This window comes from Arachis ipaensis, chromosome B01, assembly GCF_000816755.2.
Source record: "Arachis ipaensis cultivar K30076 chromosome B01, Araip1.1, whole genome shotgun sequence".
Classification (NCBI taxonomy): Eukaryota; Viridiplantae; Streptophyta; class Magnoliopsida; order Fabales; family Fabaceae; genus Arachis; species Arachis ipaensis.
The window spans coordinates 72,043,608-72,067,224 of NC_029785.2; the positions used below are offsets into that span (position 1 = coordinate 72,043,608).

The 23,617-nt window shown below is 36.6% G+C and overlaps 1 protein-coding gene across 1 annotated transcript; it reads right to left on the reverse strand.

The window, feature by feature from the left end:
* On the reverse strand, nt 12,206-12,685 carry LOC107608487 (peptidyl-tRNA hydrolase, mitochondrial-like). Its single transcript, XM_016310266.2, has 3 exons — nt 12,546-12,685; nt 12,389-12,473; nt 12,206-12,291 (listed from the first exon to the last, which is right to left on the reverse strand). Exons 1-3 carry the CDS (start codon nt 12,633-12,635, stop codon nt 12,221-12,223), a joined length of 246 nt encoding a protein of 81 aa, XP_016165752.1. The 5' UTR covers nt 12,636-12,685; the 3' UTR covers nt 12,206-12,220.

Genomic DNA, 23,617 nt, shown 5'->3' on the forward strand with positions numbered 1-23,617 from the left:
CAGTGATCACGCCATTGGTGCAGTGCTGGGGCAGAGGCATGACAAGCTTCTGCACGTCATTTATTATGCTAGCCGCATTTTAAACGATGCCCAGAAAAATTACACAACCACAGAAAAAGAATTACTTGCAGTGGTTTATGCCATTGACAAGTTTAGATCATACTTGGTAGGGTCAAAGGTGATTGTGTATACTGACCATGCTGCTCTCAAATATCTACTCACAAAGCAGGATTCAAAACCCAGGCTCATAAGATGGGTGTTGCTTCTGCAAGAGTTTGATATAGAAATAAGAGACAGAAAAGGGACAGAGAACCAAGTGGCTGATCATCTGTCCCGGATAGAGCCAGTAGAAGGGACGTCCCTCCCCTCTCCTGAGATCTCTGAGACTTTTCCGGATGAGCATTTATTTTCCATCAGGAAACACCATGGTTTGCAGACATTGCAAACTATAAAGCTGCAAGGTTCATACCCAAAGAGTACAACAGGCAACAAAAGAAAAAATTAGTTACTGATGCAAAGTACTACTTGTGGGATGAACCCTTTCCCACCATCATTCTCAAACACTTATATTCTGGTGGCAGTTGACTATGTATCAAAATGGGTTGAGGCCATTGCCACACTCACCAATGATACTAAAACAGTACTGAAGTTCCTCCAGAAATATATCTTCAGCAGGTTTGGGGTCCCTAGAGTACTAATCAGTGATGGGGGCACCCACTTCTGCAACAAACAGCTTTACTCTGCCATGGTCCGGTATGGGATTTGCCACAAGGTGGCGACTCCATATCATCCACAGACTAATGGACAAGCTGAAGTCTCTAACAGAGAGCTAAAAAGAATCCTAGAACAGACTGTAAGTACCCGTAGAAAGGATTGGACAAGAAGCTTGGATGATGCTCTGTGGGCATACAGAACAGCATTCAAGACTCCTATAGGGACCTCTACATACCAACTTGTGTATGGTAAGGCATGTCACCTGCCCATGGAACTGGAACATAAAGCCTACTGGGCAACCAGATTCCTAAACTTTGATGCCAAATTAGCTGGAGAAAAAAGATTGCTCCAGCTAAATGAACTAGAGGAATTCAGATGCACTGCTTTCGAAAATGCCAAGCTTTATAAAGAAAAATAAAAAAATGGCATTACAAGAAGCTGTCATCTAGAATCTTTGAACCAGGACAAAAGGTTCTGTTGTTTAACTCTAGGCTCAGGCTATTTCCCGGGAAACTGAAGTCCCGGTGGAGGGGACCATATGTGATTACAAGTGTATCACCATATGGTTATGTGGAGTTTCAAGATATTGATTCTGATAAGAAGTTCATTGTTAATGGACACAGAATCAAGCACTATCTTGAAGGAAATGTTGAGCAAGAGTGCTCAAGACTGAAGCTAGATTAAAAGCTCAGCAAGGTCCAGCTAAAGACAATAAAGAAGTGCTTGCTGGGAGGCAACCCAGCCATGGGGCATCACTTCCTCTAAGCATTTTGCCCTATTCTTGATTTTATTTGTTTATATAAAGTTCATTGATCCTAAGGTAAAGAGTCAATTGTATAAGTTCACAGGGTTACAGAAGGATTCTGCACGCAAAACAGAGAAAAAAAGAGCTCAATGGCAAGAAAATGCCAGTAAAAGTCTGTTTTGGGCATTCAACGCCCAACAGAAGCATCCACTGGGCGTTGAACGCCAGTAAGGATAGCCATCTGGGCGTTGAACGCCAGAAAGAAGCTCTTTCTGGGCGTTTAACGCCAGATTTACAGCATTCTGGGCGTTCAGAAAAACGCCCAGTAACAAAGGACTTCCTGGCGTTCAACGCCAGAAATAAGCAGCAGCTGGGCGTTGAACGCCCAGGAGAAGTAGCATTTGGGCGTTGAACGCCCAAAACATGCAGCGTTTGGGCGTTCAAACGTCAGGATGGTGGGGAGGAGGTAAATTCGTTTTTTTTCATATTTTTCATTTTAATCCTAATTTTCATGTTCCAATTCATGATTTCTTGCATAAACATGTTAAGAACCCTGATTTCTAAAATCCATAATTTCTAAAAACCCTTCTTTAAAAAAAATTAAATGTATCTTAATCCATAAGCACAAATCCTTTTTTTTCAATCCAACTAACTCTTTTTCAAAATTTTCAAAACAAATCTCTCTTTTCATTCAAAAATCTTTTCAACTAAGCAATATCTTTTTCAAATATCCATACTATCTTTTTCAAAATCCCAAATCTATCTTCTTCAGATATCTTTCATATCTTTTCAATTTTAAATCATATCTTTTCTTATCATATTTCTTCTAAAAATCATATCTTCTATCTTATCTTTCTCCCTATTTTTCGAAAACCCACCCCCTCTCCCTTTAAATATGGGTTCGGCCTCCCTCCCCTCCCATCCACCATTGCACCTAGCTCTCCTTCTCTCCCTCTCCTTTCTTTTCTTTTTTGCTTGAGGACAAGCAAACCTCTAAGTTTGGTGTGCTCATCCGTGATCACCAAGATCATGGCTCCTAAAGGAAAACAACCCACCCCAAGAGGCAAGAAAGAGAGTGTTCCAAAACCACTTTGGAATCAAGGGAAGTTCTTAACTAAAGAACATTCAGACCATTATTACAAAATAATGGGTCTAAGATCAGTGATCCCGGAAGTCAGATTTGATCTGAAAGAAGACGAATATCCGGAGATCCATGAGCAAATTCGAATCAGGAACTGGGAGATCCTAGCCAATCCTGAAACGAAAGTGGGAAGGAATATGGTCCAGGAGTTCTATGCTAATATGTGGCATACAGACAGGCAAAGACTATCTGGATCTGCTATCTATGACTATCGGACCGTGGTCAGAGGAAAGATTGTTCATACCCACCCTGACAAGATCAGGGAGATCTTAAAGCTACCTCAGCTGAAAGATGATCCAGACTCCTTCAATAGGAGAATGATGAGAACAGACAAGGGCCTGGATAAGATTCTAGAGGACATATGCATCCCTGGAGCCAGGTGGACCACTAGCACGAAGGGTGTTCCTAATCAACTCAAAAGAAAAGATCTCAAACCAGTCGCCAGAGGATGGATGGATTTCATTGGGCATTCTCTGCTGCCCACTAGCAACCGTTCTGAAGTCACTATTAGAAGAGCAGTGATGATCCATTGCATCATGATGGGAAAAGAAGTGGAAGTTCATCAACTAATTTCAACTGAATTTTACAAAATTACAAATAAAAATTCCAAAGATGCCAGGCTGGCTTATCTAAGCTTGATTTCTATGCTCTGCAAGGACGCTGGAGTAAGGATGGGAATAACTGAGTATATCTCAATTGAGCGACCAATCACCAAAGCATCAATGGAAAAACAACAAGCACAGGATGACCCCATCAAGAAGAAAACACAGGAATTTCTCCCAGAAATCCCTCAATCTAAATACTGGGAGTATCTTGAAACATCAGTTACCAAGATGCAAGAAGCTATGGAACAAATAATAAAAGAACAGAAGGAACAAAGTAGCATTCTTTGCTATTTGATTAAAGAACAGGAGGAGCAAGGGCGCGACTTAAGGGAATTGAAGCGCCAGAAATTATCTCTTGAAGGACCAAGCACCCCACAGATTAGAGGAACATCCACTCCCCAGAACAAAGGTTGTTAAATTCCAATCTTAATCTTAACTCTGTGATAACTGTTCTTATTCTAGTTTTACCTTAGGAGTCATATAGTAGTAATTAGTATCTATATTTTTTATTTTATCTCCAATTAAGCTATAATTTAATTTTCTCATCATCATCAAACATGAATAAAATAGAAGAATTTCTTTAGAATAAGAGGCAATAATTTTCGAGTTTTTAATAAGAACATTCTAATTATTTACATGTGGTCGCAATGCTTTCTGTCTTCTGAATGAATGCTTGAACAGTGCATATGTCTTTTGAATTTGATGTTTAAGACTGTTAAATATGTTGGCTCTTGAAAGAATGATGAACATGAGACATGTTATTGATAATCTAAAAAATCATAAAAAATGATTCTTGAAGCAAGAAAAAGCAGCAAAGAACAAAAGCTTGCAGAAAAAAAAAAAAAAGAAGAAGAGCAAGCAGAAAAAGCCAATAGCCCTTAAAACCAAAAGGCAAGGGTAATAAAAAGGATCCAAGGCTTTGAGCATCAGTGGATAGGAGGGCCTAAAGGAATAAAATCCTGGTCTAAGCGGCTGAACCAAGCTGTCCCTAACCATGTGCTTGTGGCGTGAAGGTGTCAAGTGAAAACTTGAGACTGAGCGGTTAAAGTCAAGATCCAAAGCAAAAAGAAGAGTGTGCTTAAGAACTCTGGACACCTCTAATTGGGGACTTTAGCAAAGCTGAGTCACAATCTGAAAAGGTTCACCCAATTATGTGTCTGTGGCATTTATGTATCCGGTGGTAATACTGGAAAATAAAGTGCTTAGGGCCACAGCCAAGACTCATAAGGTAGCTGTGTTCAAGAATCATCATACTGAAAAAGGAGAATCAATAACACTATCTGAATTCTAAGTTCCTATAGATACCAATCACTCTGAGCTTCAATGGATAAAGCGAGGTGCCAAAACTGTTCGGAAGCAAAAAGCTACTAGCCCCGCTCATCTAATTAGAATCTGAGCTTCACTCAAAAACTTTGAGATATTATTGTTTCTTGACTCATTTGTATTCTATTTTATTTATCTAGTTGCTTGAGGACAAGCAACAGTTTAAGTTTAGTGTTGTGATGAGCGGGTATTTTATACGCCTTTTAGGGTTAATTTCATATAGATTTTAGTATATTTTAGTTAGTTTTTAGTTTATTCTCATTAGTTTCTAGGAAAAAATCATATTTCTGGACTTTACTATGAGTTTGTGTGTTTTTCTATAATTTCAGGTATTTTCTGGCTGAAATTGAGGGAGCTGAGCAAAAATCTGATTTAGGCTGAAAAAGGACTGCTGATGCTGTTGGATTCTGACCTCCCTGCACTCAAAGTGGATTTTCTGGAGCTACAGAACTCCAAATGGTGCGCTTCCAATTGCGTTGGAAAGTAGACATCCAGGGCTTTCTAGCAATATATAATATTTCATACTTTGCTCAAGGATAGATGACGTAAACTGGCGTTCAACGCCAGTTCCATGCTGCTGTCTGGCGTCCAGCGCCAGAAACAAGTTAGGAGTTGGAGTTCAACGCCAGAATTGGATCCAGAGCTGGCGTTGAACGCCCAAAACAGCCTTATGCACGTGAGAAGTTTTAGTCTCAGCCCCAGCACACACCAAGTGGGCCCCAGAAGTGGATTTCTGCACCATCTATCATAGTTTACTCATTTTCTGTAAACCTAGGTTACTAGTTTAGTATTTAAACAACTTTTAGAGATTTATTTTGTATCTCATGACATTTCAGATCAAAACTTTGTACCTTTTTGACGGCATGAGTCTCTAAACTCCATTGTTGGGGGTGAGGAGCTCTGCTGTGCCTCGATGAGTTAATGCCAGTATTTCTGTTTTCTATTCAATCATGTTTGTTCCTATCTAAGATATTCATTTGCGCCTTATTATGATGAATGTGATGATCTGTGACACTCATCACCATTCTCAACCTATGAACGTGTGCCTGACAACCACCTCCGTTCTACATTAGATTGAATGAGTATCTCTTATATTCCTTAATCGGAATCTCCGTGGTATAAGCTAGAATTCATTGGCAGCATCCTTGAGAATCCGGAAAGTCTAAACTTTGTCTGTGGTATTCCTAGTAGGATTCTGGGATTGGATGACTATAACGAGCTTCAAACTCGCGAGTGCTGGGCGTAGTGACAGACGCAAAAGGATAGCGAATCCTATTCCGGTATGATCGAGAACCTACAGATGATTAGCCATGCGGTGACAGCGCACCTGGACCATTTTCATTGAAAGGAAGGATGGTAGCCATTGACAACGGTGATCCTCCAACACACAGCTTGCCATAGGAGGGACGTGCGTGCGTGAAGAAGAAGATAGAGAGAAAGCAGAGATTCAAAAGGCAAAGCATCTCCAAAACTCCAACATATTCTCATTTACTGCATAACAAGTAACCTTTAATTCATGCTCTCTTATTCATTTTCAAGTCAATCGATAGCCACTAATTAATATCCTGACTAAGAGTTGCAAGATAACCATAGCTTGCTTCAAGCCAACAATCTCCGTGGGATCGACCCTTACTCACGTAAGGTATTACTTGGACGGCCCAGTGCACTTGCTGGTTAGTTGTGCGGAATTACATAGTGTGAAGTAATTTTCGTGCACCAGTTGTTCTCCTCTAAAGTCTTAAGAACTTGCCGTGGATTTTAATGAACAACTCATGATTTTAAAGTAGTTAAGTGAATGATTCAAGAATGAATGATTTTTGAGTATTTAAAAGAGATTTACAATTGATGTGATTTTGAAGTTGCTTGGTATTTTCGAAGAATGTTACAAAAAGCAGTTTTGGTTTTAAAATGGGATTGATTTGAGGAAAAGATGATTCTTGGCGAGATGTGAACTAAATACGTTTTGTTTTCGAAAGAAAATGAGCCAAAAATGATTTTGAAATTGGGATAGAGATGAGTTTGGTTTTGATTAAGACGCGATCTGTAAGTCGTAAGAGTGTGTTGGGCACTATATCACTGGGAAGTGTGCCAGGCACTGTACCCCTGAAAAGTGTGCCGAATACCATATCTCTGGGTAACGTGAGGACTGAGGCTAAGTATCCCGCTCACACCCTTTTCGAGTCACAAGAGTGTACCGGGCACTATATCCTTTGGACAGTGTGCCGGACACTATATCCTTGGGGGTTCTCATTTTTATTCTGACCGAAAGGTGACATTCCCATGGAGATGTGTCGGGTTCGCAGTTGAACCAACAATGTGATATCACACCCAATAGGACAGGCATTCATCATATGTATCTATGTAACATTGTTTGGGTGTGCATATTGAAATTGGTTTGTCTATGTGAATAATTCTGTTTAACTGCTAATTGCTATACTTGATGTAATTACTTTTGATTGTGCTTGAACCTCATTACTTGTATTTGTGACTAAAATTGGTTGGATTTTGGTGAATTGGATGTTGACTGAGTTGTTTGGGCTTAAGGCCATGATTGATTATGTGCTGGCCTAGAGGCCGTGATTGTTTTCTATTTGTGGTTTAGTAAGGTATGAAAAATCAAGCTGGTTCAGTATAGACTTAATGAACCTATGCTTGGAACAGGTTGGTCATTCATACTATATAGGAAAGCATTTTTTTTATTTTATAAGAAAGGAAAAGGTTCATTGTAAGCTTTGGATAATTAACTGATTTCTCTTTTAAAAAGGATTTTGGATTTTTAGTGTTAAACCAGTGGTTTTCGAAAAGGGACATGAGATGAGCAACTGTCACTATATTTGAAAACAGTTTCCTTTTACATATCTTCTTATAGCAATTCCTTAACCCTCTACTGAGAACCCTGCTGCTGTTGATGCTTGCCACCGCTACTGCTGTTGTCCGCGCCGTCGTCGCCACCGAGGGAAGCTAGCATCGTCATCGTCCATGGGTGAAGCAAAAGCGAGAGTTCGCGAAGAGAGAGACTGATGGGAGAGAGTGACGTGTGCACCTAGTCGCCGTCCGTGTTACCGTCGTCATCTTTGTCAGAACTGTCGCCATTGCTGTCAGCTCCCACCACCGTAAAGGCTGGTCACGGATGGGGGAGGAAGAAGAAGCTGTCTCAGCCATCGAAAAACACCATTGCCGTCGCCGAAATACAATGCCGGTAAGGTTTTTATGTTTGGTTTTCTTTTTTCTTTTTTGAATTCCTGAATTATTATTGTCGCTGCGTGGTTGTTACAGTCGCTATCACCGAAACTTTTGGTTGCTACTGTCACTCTGGATAGTTGTCAGAGCTGCTGCCGGGTTGATTCGAAGTTACGACTGCTTTGTTCTGTTGTTTCGATAAGTATCTCTATCTCGGAATCCTCGCTGTTAGTATTCCATTGTGTGTTTTAAGTTTTTTGCGATATTAATATTTTAGGATTTAGTAACCGAGGTTGCATGTTGGAATTAAAGTTGTATCTGCTGTTGCGAAAGTGAGTGGAACTGTGGTTGCGGCTGCTGATGATTTCAGGCTGAGAGAAAAGGTTTTCGTGACACGTTGGTTTATGGGTTCAACTTTTCGAGGTAGGGGTTCTTTTTAAAAATCAATTTTTATAATTTAAAATTGTTATAAATGGATATTTATGTGAGAAATACATTTTAGGTGATTACGCAAGTCTTATGAATTGTTTGGCCTAATTTGGAAGAATATAACTGTTTATTTAAATTGAATTATTGATTGATTTTGTTAAACCGGTGGTTGCTGAATTGGTTTTATTAAGGTATTGAAAATGAGTTGAGTCATTGGAAAAGGTTGAGAAATGGTTTAGTTGGGACTTGAAAAGGGTGGCAAAGTCCAAGTTTTAGGGGAGACGCTGTCGAAATTTTGTTATAAAATTTAAGACTTTGTTTGTAATGTTATTTAGAAAAAGATTGGATTTGAGAAATTGTACTATTTGATTTTTGATTTATTAAGAAAATAGTTATGTTTCGAGTTTAATTTATTTAAGAAAAGTATATGTTTTAGGTCGATTTGGTAAGGAAATAATTATACTGTTTTGAGTTCAATTTATTTAGAAAAGAATTATTTTACGATTTTAAATTATCTAGAAAAAGTATTATGTTTTAAGGTTGATTTAAATATGAAAATGGCATGTTTAAATTTGACTTAAAAATTTCATTTGGAGGAGTTTTAGTGAATTTTAAAGGTAATTGAATTTTGATTGAATGATTTCTCTTTGTGACATCTTGGAAAAAGTTAAAGAATTGGTTCTAAAGCGTGCCGAAAATAAACTTTTTGCCACGCTTTTAAAGCATGCCGAAAAGTGAAAAAAAGCGTGCCGATAGCTTTTCGCCATGCTTTTTGAGCTATCGGCACGCTTTTGAAAGGGTCACATCCGCCAGCGTGCCGGTTGCTCTATCGCCACGCTTTTGTGGATCTATCGGCACGCTTTCTTTTTTGCCACGCTTATATCTCTTTCCACATATCGCAACGCTTATGAAGCGTGTCCAGATGGTTGGTTTTGGGTACACTTTAAAAATGTGCTGATAGAGAAAGATAAGGCTACGCTTTTAAACGTAACTAGAATTGAACATATTGCCACACTTTTAAAGCGTGGCTATATCCTTATTAAATTAAAAAAATTTGGTATTTGCTTTTACATGCACTCTAATACACTCCAAAAATAATAAAAAAATATTGACAAAAATATGTGAATGTCATTTAAAAAAATTAATAAAAATTAGTATTACATTAATAAAATTCAAACGAAATTAGCCATGTCATCTCTATACACGCAACAACAGTGTACATGAAATTTACAAACATAAACAAAAATAAATTTCTAAGAAGAGAATTAAAAAATGACATTGAATCACTCCAAGGTTGTACTAGGCCTTCTTCGGATAAAGCAACCACATGGAAAGCTCCACAATACACTTTACGAATAATCTGCAAGTATGATCATATGAATAACGAAAAAACAAACGATAAGCAAATTATAAAACATAATATGAATAACAAATGTATGAAAACTCCAAAAGAACCGGTAATAGTAACCACACATAAGAATACATAGGGATCCCTTTATTCATAACAAGGTATAAAGTACACCCCCTAAACCCTCATCCACCAAAAATAAAAAACACAAAAAGAAAAAAAGAAACTATAGTACTAATGTTAGCAACAAACACATCTGAAAATGAAATGAAGGGAAACCCAAATTGGACCCAGCAAAATATCTGCCAGTTAAAAGGCTAATATTAAACTCTTTCTAAAGGTCCTAATAATGAAAAATCATTCAAACTAAGGGTCCAAAAAATCCCAATTTTCATACAGCATCCTATCATACCTGGTCAATGTGTGGTGGAATTTACTTTAATTCAGTTCCAAGTTCTTGTTCAATCTTATATCTGCACAAAAGACAGAATGCCTTGCTAAGACGTACACTAGAATTTGATTCTCAACTCATCTTTGCCAATAAACCACGATGATAGACATCTTAAACTTCATTAACATCCCCAAAATTATCTTGCATAAATAGAAGAATAGTTATGATTTGAATAAAGTGCAATAAGAAAAAAATAATTAACATCTTAATCTTCTCACTACAAAAAAATCACTCATTCAACTACATTTGAAAAGTCAAATCACAACTTCAAAAATAACAAAACAAGCAAAGTGGATTTACACATGAATTAATAGCTAGCCATAATCATAATATAAAAAGATTAATGGAAAGTGTGTATTTTACCTTGTCATGACACTATTATTCTTGTTTTGACAAAGTCTTCTTGAAAACTTCAACCAAAAGTTTCAATCTATTCGTTGCCAAGTAAAATTTCAAGAGATTAGATCATATGCAAATATAAGAGATATAACATATTATACATATAAAAAATGGGACAAAAGAAACTCTAATATATTATTATTTATTTTAAATAGGAATCTTAAAGTGTACTTTGGTTTTGGTTTTGCAACTGTGTTCTAAGAATTTAATTTTATATAATTTTTTAAAAATCGGCTACTGATTTAGTACACTTCAGAAAAACAGCAAGTAGTAACCAATTTAGCAAAATCATATAAAATCCATCTTTGGTTGGATTCTCCTAAATTTTGGTGTGGTTCAACTAGACTTACCCAACTTTCACCCAGTTCAAGTCTCAGAGCATTTTCACTTCTCTACAAAAAAGTTATGCCTCTCCAAATATGATTTTATTTTAAGAAAAGGGTGCTATCACAGCAGTGAACAGCCCTGCTTCCAGAAGGCACACCTTTTTCTACAAAACTCGAATTGTCCTAAAATTTGGACATAAAATACTAGACATCCTAATATTTTACTCTCTTTGGTTTCACTTCCAAAGAGTTTCAGAGTATTGAGATATGTGGTTTTGAAGTTGCTGTTCCAGAATTCGAACAACATTATTTCTGCAGAAAATGACCATTTTCTAAAAATCATATCTCCCAAACCACACATCAGAAAATTCTGAAATTTTAGGAGAACAATCTAGACATCTGAAGGTTTCATATAAAAATAATTTTACTCATTTTGACTGACTATATTTCTCCCAGTTTTGTTCGCAAAGTGCTGTCCGAAACTGCATAATTCTGCAACATGTAACCTCGGGTTTTGAGAGGTCAAAAATTGATTCCTAACTTTTCACTCACTCTAACCTTGCATTCTAACTTTATTTTATCTATTGTGACTTGTTATAAAGATTAAATCAGCCCCAAGTGCTCAGGATTAATAAATCAGTATTTTTGGTCACTTTTCACATTTAAGCATACTCATATAAAATCAACAATTTCTGCATTACTCAACATAGTAATCTAGCCACAAATCACTCAAACAATTCACATATAATATCATCAATTTAATGCATCATATATAACAAATAGTCCAGCATCTTCTCAATTAATCATTAGCATGTATCATCAATTTATTCAATCATGAAACTTGACTTTTAGCCTTTCAACAAATTTTGCACTCTAACAAACAGAATTTTCAGCATCATCATCATTCAATAAATCAAACACAGTATCATTCAATTAGTCACAACCTCAATTCTAACATCCTAATTCTTACCTCTTTTTGTCAATTTTCAACAAAATTATGACAACACTTTAATCAAATTTACATGATCCACCATTGCAACAGAGACTTTGTTACTAACAACAAAGAACAACATCTAGAAGCTAGTTAAAAATGACCAAAACTTCAAGAAGCATTTCATTAATGGATCACATAACAACTCCATAGTTGCAAAGCTACAGTAAAAGGGAAGAAATTACAAATAAAACAAGTTCTGGCCAAGGATACTAAGCAAAATACGTTATCAAAACAAAATGAATAGTTAACTACTCAAAGAACTTTCTCTCAAGCACTTTCCTGTTACTTCAACTCTTTCCAATTTGAATTAATAGTATCGTAGCAAAACTATTACTCTAAGGAAACCACCACAATTGGCCTAAATCCTCTAAGGAAACTCCAAGCAAAATGGACTGCCAAAGGCCAATCAATAAACAATTGTCCCTCAATTTAGTTTGTCAACTTAAGAAACTGAGTAAATAATCAAAGGCATTGAAGGTTAAGGTTATTTTGGCATTAGTAACAAAAGTAACTTGATGCATAAACAAAAAGACCCGCAGGGTGCTGTTAAGAACATCATAGTTGCTTACTGATCACCACTCAAATTCATATATGTTTGAGGCTTGGCGAAGAAAATAGGGATATTACCAACAAAACCTGCAAATGACAACCTCACCCTAAAACTCAAGAAATCCAACACACGCTGAAAGAGAAACACACAAATACAATAATGAATTCAGTGCGAAGGACAAACCCTTTCTAAAGAGAGCTTTGCAGTAGACTGTATCCATAGGAATTCCTACTGACGCAGCAAATGCATCAATCATCTCAAATTCCACCTGCACAGGATGGTTAGTGGTAACTATAGAAGCGCAAACTAACAGAAAGCAAAAGAAAGCATTTAAACCTACATTGTGTCTAGTTCCTCTGTACTTGTCACCAGGGTTTCCGAGCCCCATAAAAAGCCATGGGAGTGGAGCAGCAGCAGAAGAAAAGCACATCTGCTTAGCCTATTAAGCATATAATAATTCAAAAAAGTAAAACCAAAAAAAAGTTGCAGCAACAACAAAGAAATAAAATTGAAATCAGTTTCACAAAGCTGCACCAGCTAAATTCAAATTATACGGGAAATAGAATTGGATACACTGTGGAATTTGTGCAACACCTGAAAATCTGAATGAGAAGACGTTGTTCCTCTTCAATCTACAACCCACATCAATCTGAATTTATGTTCTGTTACCAGAAAACTATTGAAACTCAGTGGTGAACAACTAAACTCAGTAAGTAATCCTACGTATACAAATCAAAACAATGATCAAAAGAATACTTTTCGGCTTTACCAGTTTTCCCAAACAATTTATAACAATGACCAAACCAATAATAATAATACTCTTATAGATACTGACTAAGCCTGTTTTTAATTTAATTTATTTATGTGATTGAAGTCATTGAACAAAATTTATTTACATCTAACTAGCTATCACACTAACTCCCTCCTAACTGCATCTCCAAGTGAGAGCAACGAGCTCCACTATCCTCCAACAGCGAAAGGCTAGAGGAGTTAGTGATGAGGACGAGGAGGAGGACCAACAGGGGTAGGGACGAACAGAGGCCACAGGAGAGGACGAGGAGCTTACCGTCGATGACACTGAAGAAGCAAGCAGAGACGTCATTCGATGAATACCGGAGAGGCGAGGCCACAGGCAATTTTTGGGCGGCAACTCAGCGATAGAGATGTAGCAGTAGCAACGAGCCAGAGGGACTCGGGCGAGGTAAGCGTCACCGTCTGTGTCAACGCCGGCGACAGTAGCAAAGAACGTTGCTGGGCCTGAGCTGCTGCTTCTAGTGGAAGTGAGGAGGAAGTAGGACGAACTGAATCTGGAGTTTAGGTTTCGAAATGAATATTTTTTTAATTCAAAACAACGCCATTTAGGGTGTGACAGAGAGAGGGCCGGGTGAGAGGGTTAGAGGAAGGGCTGGGATGAACATGAAGCCGAGCTGAGTGCCACGGTCATCGGCAGTGATGAAGATGAACATGAAGGCGAGCTGGGTGCGATGAAGATGAAGTGATGAACATGCGACGGCTATTCTTTTAGGGTTAAAAGTGAATTTGAAAACAAAGTAAAACTAGCGTATGCTATTGTTATCATTTTTAGGGCTAAAACAGAAAACTTAGAAAGAAAAAAAAGTAAAGTGTGGAAAAAAATAGGCGAAAAACTAAATTTTGGGAGAAGAAATTCTATCGGTACGTTTTTGTAGGGTGCCCAAATAAACATAGGATATGGGCACGCTTTAAAAAGGTGGCCATTGAAAGACAAATTAGCGACGCTTTTTAAGTGTGTCGGTTTCCTTCTATGGCCACGCTTTTTAAGCGTGGCAGAAAAAAAGCGTGGCCAAATCTCAAATTAGTGGTCGCCCTCGTAAAAGCGTGCCAATTTCTCTCTATGGCCACGCTTTTTAAGGGGTGGCAAAAAAAAGCGTGGCCAAATCACAAATTAGTGGCCACCCTCGCAAAAGCGTGGCCATTGACCACTTTTGGCCACGCTTTAAAAGCGTAGCAAAAAAAAGTGTACCGACAGGCCTTTTTTCTTGTAGTGTAAGGATGAAAGGGAGATTGGTTTTGGTTTTGAAATTGGTTTGAAACTTCTAATTTATATGAATTAGTTTTGATTTGATTTAAAAACTTTATTTGATTAATTCAATTTAAGAAAACAGTGATTTTAAGAATCTTTAATGAATTTAAGGAAATGAAATTGGTTGTTCTCCCCTAAAGTCTTGAGACCTTGCTGTGGATTTTAATGAACAACTCATGATTTTAAAGTAGTTAAGTGAATGATTCAAGAATGAATGATTTTTGAGTTTCTCAAAGAGATTTACAATTGATGTGATTTTGAAGTTGCTTGGCATTTTCAAAGAATGTTACAAAAAGCGATTTTGGTTTTAAAAAGGGATTGATTTGAGAAAAAACTGATTCTTAACGAGATGTGAAATGAATACGTTTTGTTATTGAAAGAAAATGAGCCAAGAATGATTTTGAAATTGGGATAGAGATGAGTTTGGTTTTGATTGAGACGCGATCTGTAAGTCGCAAGAGTGTGCCAGGTACTATATCCCTAGGCAATGTGTCGGGAACTATATCCCTGTAAAGTGTGTTGTGTACTATATCCCTGGGTAATGTGAGGAATGAGACTAAGTATCCCGCTTACATCCTTTCGAGTCACAAGAGTGTGTTGGGCACTATATCCCTTGGACAGTATGTCGAGCACTACATCCTTGGGAGTTCCCATTTTTATTCGTGACCGAAAAGCAACATTTCCATGGGGATATGTCGGGTTGGCAGTTGAACTGACAGTGTGATATCACAGCCAATAGAACAAGCATTCATAATATGCATCTATGTAACATTGTTTGGGTGTGCATATTGAAATTGGTTTGCCTATGTGAATAATTCTGTTTAACTGCTAATTGCTATACTTGATGTAATTGCTCTTGATTGTGCTTGAACCTCATTAATTGTGTTTGTGACTAAAATTGGTTGGATTGTGGTGAATTGGATGTTGATTGAGTTGTTTGAGCCTGAGGTCGTGATTAATTATGTGCTGGGCCGGAGGTCGTGATTGGTTTGTGTCTGTGGTTTAGTAAAGTATGAAAAATCAAACTGGTTTTGCATAGATTTAATAAACCTATGCCTGGAGCAGGTTGGTCATTTATACTATCTAGGAAATTTTTTTTTTATTTTTATAACAAAGGAAAAGGTTCTTTGTAAACTTTGGATAATTAACTGATTTCTCTTTTAAAAAGGATTTTGGATTTTGAGCGTTAACCCAATGGTTTTCGAAAAGGGACATGAAACGAGCAACGGTCACACTGTATTTGAAAACAATTTCCTTTTACATATCTTGTTATAGCAACTCTTTAACCCTTAACTAAGAATCCTGCAAAGGATGATGTTCTCACCCCGCTATTAAAGTGGCGCTAAGGGTATATTTGATACAAATAAAAAAAATTTGCGATAAAATTGAAACAAAATAAAATTTAGTGATAATTTTAAAATTTTTTTCAAATTTCAGGCACAAAAAGCATACTTTATCCTGTTTTAAGGTAATAACACTTTTTCTTTTTAAAATTGCAGACCTAATAGGTCTTCTAAGTGAAAAAAAAATTTAGAGCTCTCTAATAAGTTTGGAACAAGTCCTATTTCTTTTATAGTTCTAGAACTTAATGAGATGCGATAAATTGAAAAAATTGTGATAATGTTTTTGCTCCTTTATGTTTTTTTTATCCCCGATCACCTAATTAAATCTTCTTATTTTGTTGATTTAGATAGGATACATGAGATTCCAGGTTTTTCTGTTTGGATATCTTTTTTTATGAATATATAAATAGCTTATTTATCAATTCTTTTTCTTTAATGAATAAATAAATAAATAATGAGGTCAAAAAATCAAACGTCATCATTTTCATATCAATGTACCAATATAATAATATATAATAAATCATACTGGACATACATGTATGGAAAGTACAAACTAAATTTATCAAGAATAGATTATGCAAGCTTTAATTGAGTCAAGAGGAAGAGTTAGGAATTTAAACAGAGATGGCAATGGAAATTTCTTGCTTGCGAAATCCCAACGGATTAGGGATATGGCGAATCCTCCTCATCATCATGAAGCATAATTAATTAAGAACTGCTAAGTAGTTGGACCTCCTAATTGCTTAAGAAGGGTTGGGAGAATATATATATAGCTGGATGCAAGAAACGTTTGGGAATGTATGTGTGTATTAGTTAGCTAGGAATGAACAGATATAAAATTAGGGTTTATCGTAAGAGATATCCATATGTATATGTAGTCCTTGGAGATTTAAAACGTAGCTTTGTCTCTAGATTGTGTAAAAGTAGCTAACAAAATTGGCCAAGGATACAAATTAAAGGAGAAATCATATGGACGTAGTAAGATTTAAAAAAAATTAAAAATTATTAACAAAAGTTTAGATGAGTTCGACATCAATTAACTCATCAAATACAGAAACGTTTATAGATCATTTGTTAAGAGTCCTCACATGTCTATTTTATTTACATAGGTTTAATTATTTTATGTTATTCTTTACAATTTTATCGAATTTTTAATTAGATTTTATAGTTTAAAAACTAGTAATTGAATTTTTTTACTAGATAAAAATATTTAATCAAGTCTTTATAAATTGTTTTTCTTAATGCAATAATTATAAATTATTTGTTTTTAGAATATTTTACTATTTATCTTATATTAAACACAGAAATGGATATTCCATGAATATTTCTTATTTTATCAACAAAATAAAGTTAGCAATAACAAAATAAACGGATGTGCAAGGAGGAGGAAAGAATAATGGTTTTGCACTCTTCCACTCTCCTTTAATTTCGCGCGAGTCTCTAATGTTCAGATTTGGGAATGAGCAGGGTTTGATGTTAATTATGTTAAAATTAAAGTATTTGATTTAGCAGCAGTTGTCTACAAACTGCTACATATCAGATTCTGCTGCATATTTATAAATGCTTATTGAACTGCTACAATCTTTTTAATTTGCGGCAGTTTTAGAAACAGCAGTCAATTTTTTACTACCATTTCCCACTTATGTTATAGTGAATATACAGGTTTAATAACAAATTTTTAAACTAGTTTTTAAATTGTAAAGTCCTAATTAAAAATTTAATAAAACTATAGAAATTAATAAGGTCATTACAACTTTTAGATATTTTCTAACTTTGTGTAATATATCAACTCTCTTCCACCTATTGGATTTAGAGCTTATTTAGGTGCTATATATTAAGTTATTAGAAAAATATTTTTTTTCAATGAAAAAAAAGATTTATTAGTGTGTTTAGTAAAATTTTAGTAATAAAAGTAAAAGTATTAGAAAAATAAAGGATAAAATATTTTTTTATTCTTGAAATTTGTTAAAAGTTTTAAAAATATCGCTAAATTTTATTTTGTTTTAATATTATCTCAAAAGTTTTTGATTTGCATCAATTATGCCCCCTGACGACTAAATTGGATCAATCCAGGAATAATACATTACAATAATATTTGGCTCGCTTGTGTTAAAAATTGTTCTTTTGAAATTGTTGTTGAATTGGTCCTAAATTTTTAAAAAATTAGCTGCTAGGAGTGTATTTAATACAAATCAAACTTTTAGGATAAAATTAAAACAAAATAAAATTTAGGAATATTTTTGAAATTTTTAACAACTTTCAAAGACAAAAAATATTCTTTATCCAAAAATAAAAAATATATTTTTTTAAAAGTTACAAACCATGCAAAAAGTTCAACTTTTGGAGGAACCAATCCGCTCCATATGGTGCTCGTGAAACTATAGCTTGTGATGTCCTCAGAGAGAGCCTCATTCTGCAACACCTGCACAAATGAATTAGTAGAAAAAATACTTGTTCTGTCAAATTTCCATATAACTGTATCCTCTCTATCAGACGATAATCTAACTAGCTGTATCCGGTCATGAAGTTGATTGAAAAGCTCTAACTCCCATTGAAATAAATCTATCCTCCAATGGAAGTTCCATACCCAGTCTAACCCATCCCAGAACCTACAATCCCCTATGGCAGATCCTTGTTGATTTAAAACAGAGAAGAGCCTCGAAAAACTGTCTTTCAATGAGCCACATTATAACCAATCATTCTCCCAAAACCGAATACGTCTTCTATTTCCCACCTCGATAGACAAACCACTAATAATCTTATCTCTTACCTGTTGCTCTTGAATATTAAGCTGACAAATATCTTTCCACGGACCACCTCTTGACGGTAGAGGCTGTTTTGACAACATTACATTGGGTTTAAATGATTACAAGAACAGACAACCTTCTTCCACAGCGGACAATCTTACTTCGAGAAACGCCACCACCACTTGAATAGAAGCGATGCATTTCTGATCAAAGCATCCCCCACCCCCAAACCACCTAGCCTTTTCGGAGCTTGCACCACCTCCCATTTTACAAGTGGTATAACATTGGTCCCATCTTCTTTACTCCACAAAAACCTTCTCTATAACCCAACTAACTTTTCTACAACTGACTTTCGCATCTTATACAAACTTAGGTAGTAGACCGGCAAGCTATTAAGGACGAATTTGATAAAAACCAGCATACCAGCTTTGTTGAGTGACTTTGCTTTCTATAAGCTGAGCTTGACTTCCACCTTATCTATGATCGGTTTCCAGGTTTTCACCAACTGGCGATTTGCGCCTAGAGAAATCTCCAAGTATCTGACAGTTAAAGAAACTTTCACACATCCCAATAAACCACATATATTCATCACCCATTAAGTACCTAACAGGTAAAGCAACTTCCGTACATCCTAACAGACCACACATATTTATCACCCATTTCTGCTTACAAATAACCGAAATCAAATTTGACTTATCAAAGTTAATACTTAGGCCAGACATCAACTCAAAACAACGCAAAAGCCTCATATAATTCACTATTGTCTCTGTTTCCTAAGGGCAAAATAAGATTGTGTCATCTGCAAATTGGAGATGCGACAACTCTATGTTACCTTTCAACCAGCAGCGGAAAAATGTGTCCATTCCTGACTGCCTCACGACCATCCTGTGCAAGACGTCAATGACAAGAACGAACCAAAAAGGAGAAAGAGGATCTCCTTGTTTGAGTCCTCTCTCCATCCTAAAGGGCTTGACTGGTGACCCATTAATCAAAACTGACATAGACGCTATAGTCACACATTCCTTCACCCATGTCCTCCATCTAAGACCAAAACTCATCTTTTGTAGCACAATATCCACAAAACTCCATCTCACCTTGTCGCTTTCTGGAAGTCTAGCTTGATCAACGCCGCCTTCTTCTTGTGCATATTTAACCATTGTACCGTCTCAAAAGCAATGAGAGCACCATCATGTATTTTGCGACCTTTCACAAACGCAGACTGGGTCTCCCCCACTAACCCTAGCATCACTAAACACATTCTTCTCACTAATACTTTCGATATCACCTTATACACACAACCAACCATACTAATTGGCCGAAGGTCTTTGATTTCCTTAGCTCCCACAAATTTTGGAGCTAGCGCCACCCATGTTACATTAGCATCTGTTGGTAGCTTTGCACTTTGGAAGAATCCCAACACAGCTACTGTAAACTCCTGGCCAATCTCACCCCAACACTTTTTTATGAAGTTCATATTATATCCATCACTACCTGGAGCTTTACTGGACTCACAATCCCAAACTGCCTTTCATATTTCCTCAGGCGATGGCATTGCCTCTAACTCTGCTGCCTCTTCTGCATCAATTTGCTTTACCAACCCATCACGGATCCCAATCCTAGGAACATATTTCTGCCTATACAGTTCTTTATAAAAACTTCTAATCGCAACCTTTATTCTGGCATGATTCCACACCAACCTTTCATTAATTAATAGAGAATCGATTCTGTTGTTCCTCCTTCTAGCCGACACTAGGTTATTAAAGTACCTACTGTTCTTGTCCATATCTCTAGCATGTTGAGATCGAGACATCTGCTTCCAATGAATCTCCTTTCTGGCATACCACTTCGCATAACAAGTCACAAGAGCCTTCCATCGAGCCTCCACCGTTTCGTTATAATAACTATCACTAACCATACCATCAATCTTCTTAATCTCTTCCTCAAACTTCTTTATCCTGTTGTCCATGTTCCCAAAATTGTTCTTATGCCATCTTCTCAATGATACCGTCAAGGCTTTCAGCTTATTAGTGAACTGAGTATCACCCAAGTTTCTCCACTCATCCTTTACCAACCTGAGAAACACCTCATGTGTAAACCAGGAATCCAAACTTCGAAAAGGTCTTGGTCTCCCACTAACTCTTATATCTTCTAAAATCAACGGGGAATGATCTGATAAACCTCTAGGACCCCCTTTTGTTTGAGTATTTGGAAACTCCTCAAGCTACTCTAAACTGACGAGAATCCTGTCAATGCAGCTACAAGATCGACCTCGAAACCATGTGAACTTTCGATCAGTTAAAGGTAAATCCATTAGCTATAAATCTTGCACCCAAACCTTAAAGTCTTCCGCAGATGTCGATAGACTAACAATGTCTTTCCTTTCCTCCAACTGTAGTATCTCATTAAAGTCACCCATGAAACAAAATGGAACCTGACATAAACCCACAATATAGTTCAACTTCTCCCACATTACCAGTTTTTTACTCCGCACATGTGCTCCATACACCAAACAGAATGCGCAGTTAAAGTTGTTTTTTGTCAACAAACCTTCAACACACAACCAAACATTCCCTTTATAGCAATTCAATCATTTAAACAACAAATCGTCTCACATTAACAATAAACCTCCAGAGGCACTTGCTAATTCCACATAATCCCAGTCTACCGTATCACAACCCCAAAAACGTGGTACATCAAACTTAGTCATTATCTCTCTCTTCGTTTCAATCAATCCTAGCATGTTCACCCTATGTGTTTTCTTCAAATCATTCACCATACTCAACTTTCCATCCCCTCCTAATCCTCTAATATTCCAACAACTATAAATCATTTAAAAGAAACACTACACACCTTATTATGATTTTTGGGCCTGCTCCTCCTAGCTTTCTCCTTTTGTTTTGCCATTTTCTTTTTGCCGTAATAGCTTTATTCTGACTTTACAAGATCGCCATAATATCTTCTTCTTCATCATATAATACTGCACCAGACTCCACTACCAACTTCTATATTTTCTTATTTTCAGTTAACTGCTCTTCCTGTTTACGCCTCTGTTCACCATTTCGAATGATATCCTCAGTTTCAGTTTTAGATCCACCATTCTCCATATCCCACTCTTCAACATTCCCATGTCCCTCAACTGCATCGTTACCTCCTACCCCTGCTTCATTGTCCTCTCTTTCTTGTAAAAGCATCCTTTGGTCTCCCTGGTTAGCACGGACCCCTGCTCTTCCAATAAGCCCCTCCAAGCCCCGCCCATGGTCAACCCCTTCCTCCGTAGTTTACGCCGCCAAGATCTCCTCGCTAGCGCTACATGGTTCCCAGGCTTGAGCACCGTTCGGCGCTCCGCAACCTGCTTGATGTGCCACGCCTGTCGTCCGCAACCTGCTTGAGTCTCTGCATGTTTTCTGGCTTTATTTTGTATTTCTGAGCCCAAAACTGGGTTAAAACACGGCCCAAAATCGCCCCCAGCGTATTCTGTTATTTCTGCAGATCGCGCATGTCACGCGTACGCGTCATCCACGCGTTCGCGCCATTCATCGATTTTCTTTGTCACGCGAGCGCGTCGTCCACGCGTTCGCGTCATTCGTGCAGACTCCAATCCATGCGTTTGCGTCAGGCACGCGTTCGCGTCGCTGCGATTTCTCCATTCCGCGTGCTCGCGTGAGCCATGCGCTCGCGTCAGTGTTCGCTGGTCATCTCCTTAGTTTCTTGTGTTCCTTCCATTTTTGCAAGATTCCTCTTCATTCTCTAAGCCATTCCTGCCCTATGAAGCCTGAAACACTTAACACACGGATCACGGCATCGAATGGATAAAGGAGAATTAAAATACACAAATAAAAGATCTCTAGGAAGCAAGTTTTCAACCATAGAACTCAACTAGGAAGGAATTGTAAAATCATGCAAATCATATGAATAAGTAGGTAAATAATTGATAAAAACCACTCAATTAAATACAATATAAAACATAAAGTAGTGGTTTATCACCTTCATTGTCCCCTCTTTCGTCGTATAGCGCACAAACGCAAACAGGTATACCTTCCCATGTTTCATCTTTCGTGTTAGATAGATATCATTGATTCATCCCGTCCAATTGAAAAGATGAAAAAGTTCCTTCTTAGAAATATCTTGCGACAAATTGTTGACAAATACGGAGAAAGAATCGTTTTCCAATCGATGATACTCTTTTCGATTCTAAATCCTAGGATCATTTTTCTATAAATTCTTAGTTCTATCCTACTCAGTGTCCCCCTTCTCTCTCACACTCTCTCCTCTCATTTTTCTGTACACAACAAATAGATTTTTTTTAAATAAATAAATGTTTTATTTAAGCTTCATAAACTTTTTTGTTACTTTATGATAGTTTCAATCATTAGTGACAGGTACATTTAGGTTTTTTCGTGTTTTTTTAAGGTAAAATATTTCACAACTCTACTTTTGGCATTTAAATATCGTTACTCGGTAGCTCGTTAATTTTGGCTTTCAATTAAAATAAAATTTCCGTGGAATGTTCTTTAACATTTGCTTGCCCCAATAGTACTCAACCAGCAGCCCCTAAAATCAGCGGGTCAAGTATGAAGAAATTATGCAAAGTGGACAACGTGATATGCATACTAACAAACATATTACTTTCACGACTAAGCAAGCATGAATAACAAGATGCATATGATCTTTTAGATGCATAAATTATTTATTTATGATAAGATATTTTTGGGGTCAACTATAATATTTTAATTATTCATTATGTTTTATTAGGTGGACCAGAACCTACGTAGTATATGAATCTAGTTATACCATCTAACACGCGAATTAAGAATTTCCTCATATTAGAGTCTTTGTTACACTTTCATTAATATAACAATATATGTATTTATAGTAAGTTGAAAGCACAAATATTTGAGGGGGATTTTGAAAATTAAGTATATATATATATATTTTTTTCTTTTATAATGTACATTTCAACTAGTCATCTTCTTCATGTGATTTGGATATATAGTCCATTATTGTTGCTATATAGGTTTGGATAAGGTTAGAATATTACGTGAAGAATAGGTGAAACATAATCCCTTTCCTACCTGTCGCATCACTAGAAAGAGATGAATATATCCAATTACCAATACTATCTATGAATAATGAAGTTTTGGTAGAAAATAATTACCACGCTTTCACGTTCTAGATTTTTACATTAAAAGAAAAAGAAAAAACTTAGGTAACCAATAATTTTTTGCCATAACTAGCCAAAATTTTTTAAAATTTACTTCAT

What these genes read in the sequence shown, in the direction of transcription:
- LOC107608487 (XM_016310266.2), bottom strand. Translation starts at nt 12,635, where the DNA reads ATGTGCTTTTCTTCTGCTGCTGCTCCACTCCCATGGCTTTTTATGGGG. An exon ending in ACAGAGGAACTAGACACAAT is followed by an intron (nt 12,474 to 12,545) that starts GTAGGTTTAAAT and finishes CATCCTGTGCAG; the next exon opens with GTGGAATTTGAGATGATTGA. An exon ending in CAAAGCTCTCTTTAGAAAGG is followed by an intron (nt 12,292 to 12,388) that starts GTTTGTCCTTCG and finishes TGTCATTTGCAG; the next exon opens with GTTTTGTTGGTAATATCCCT.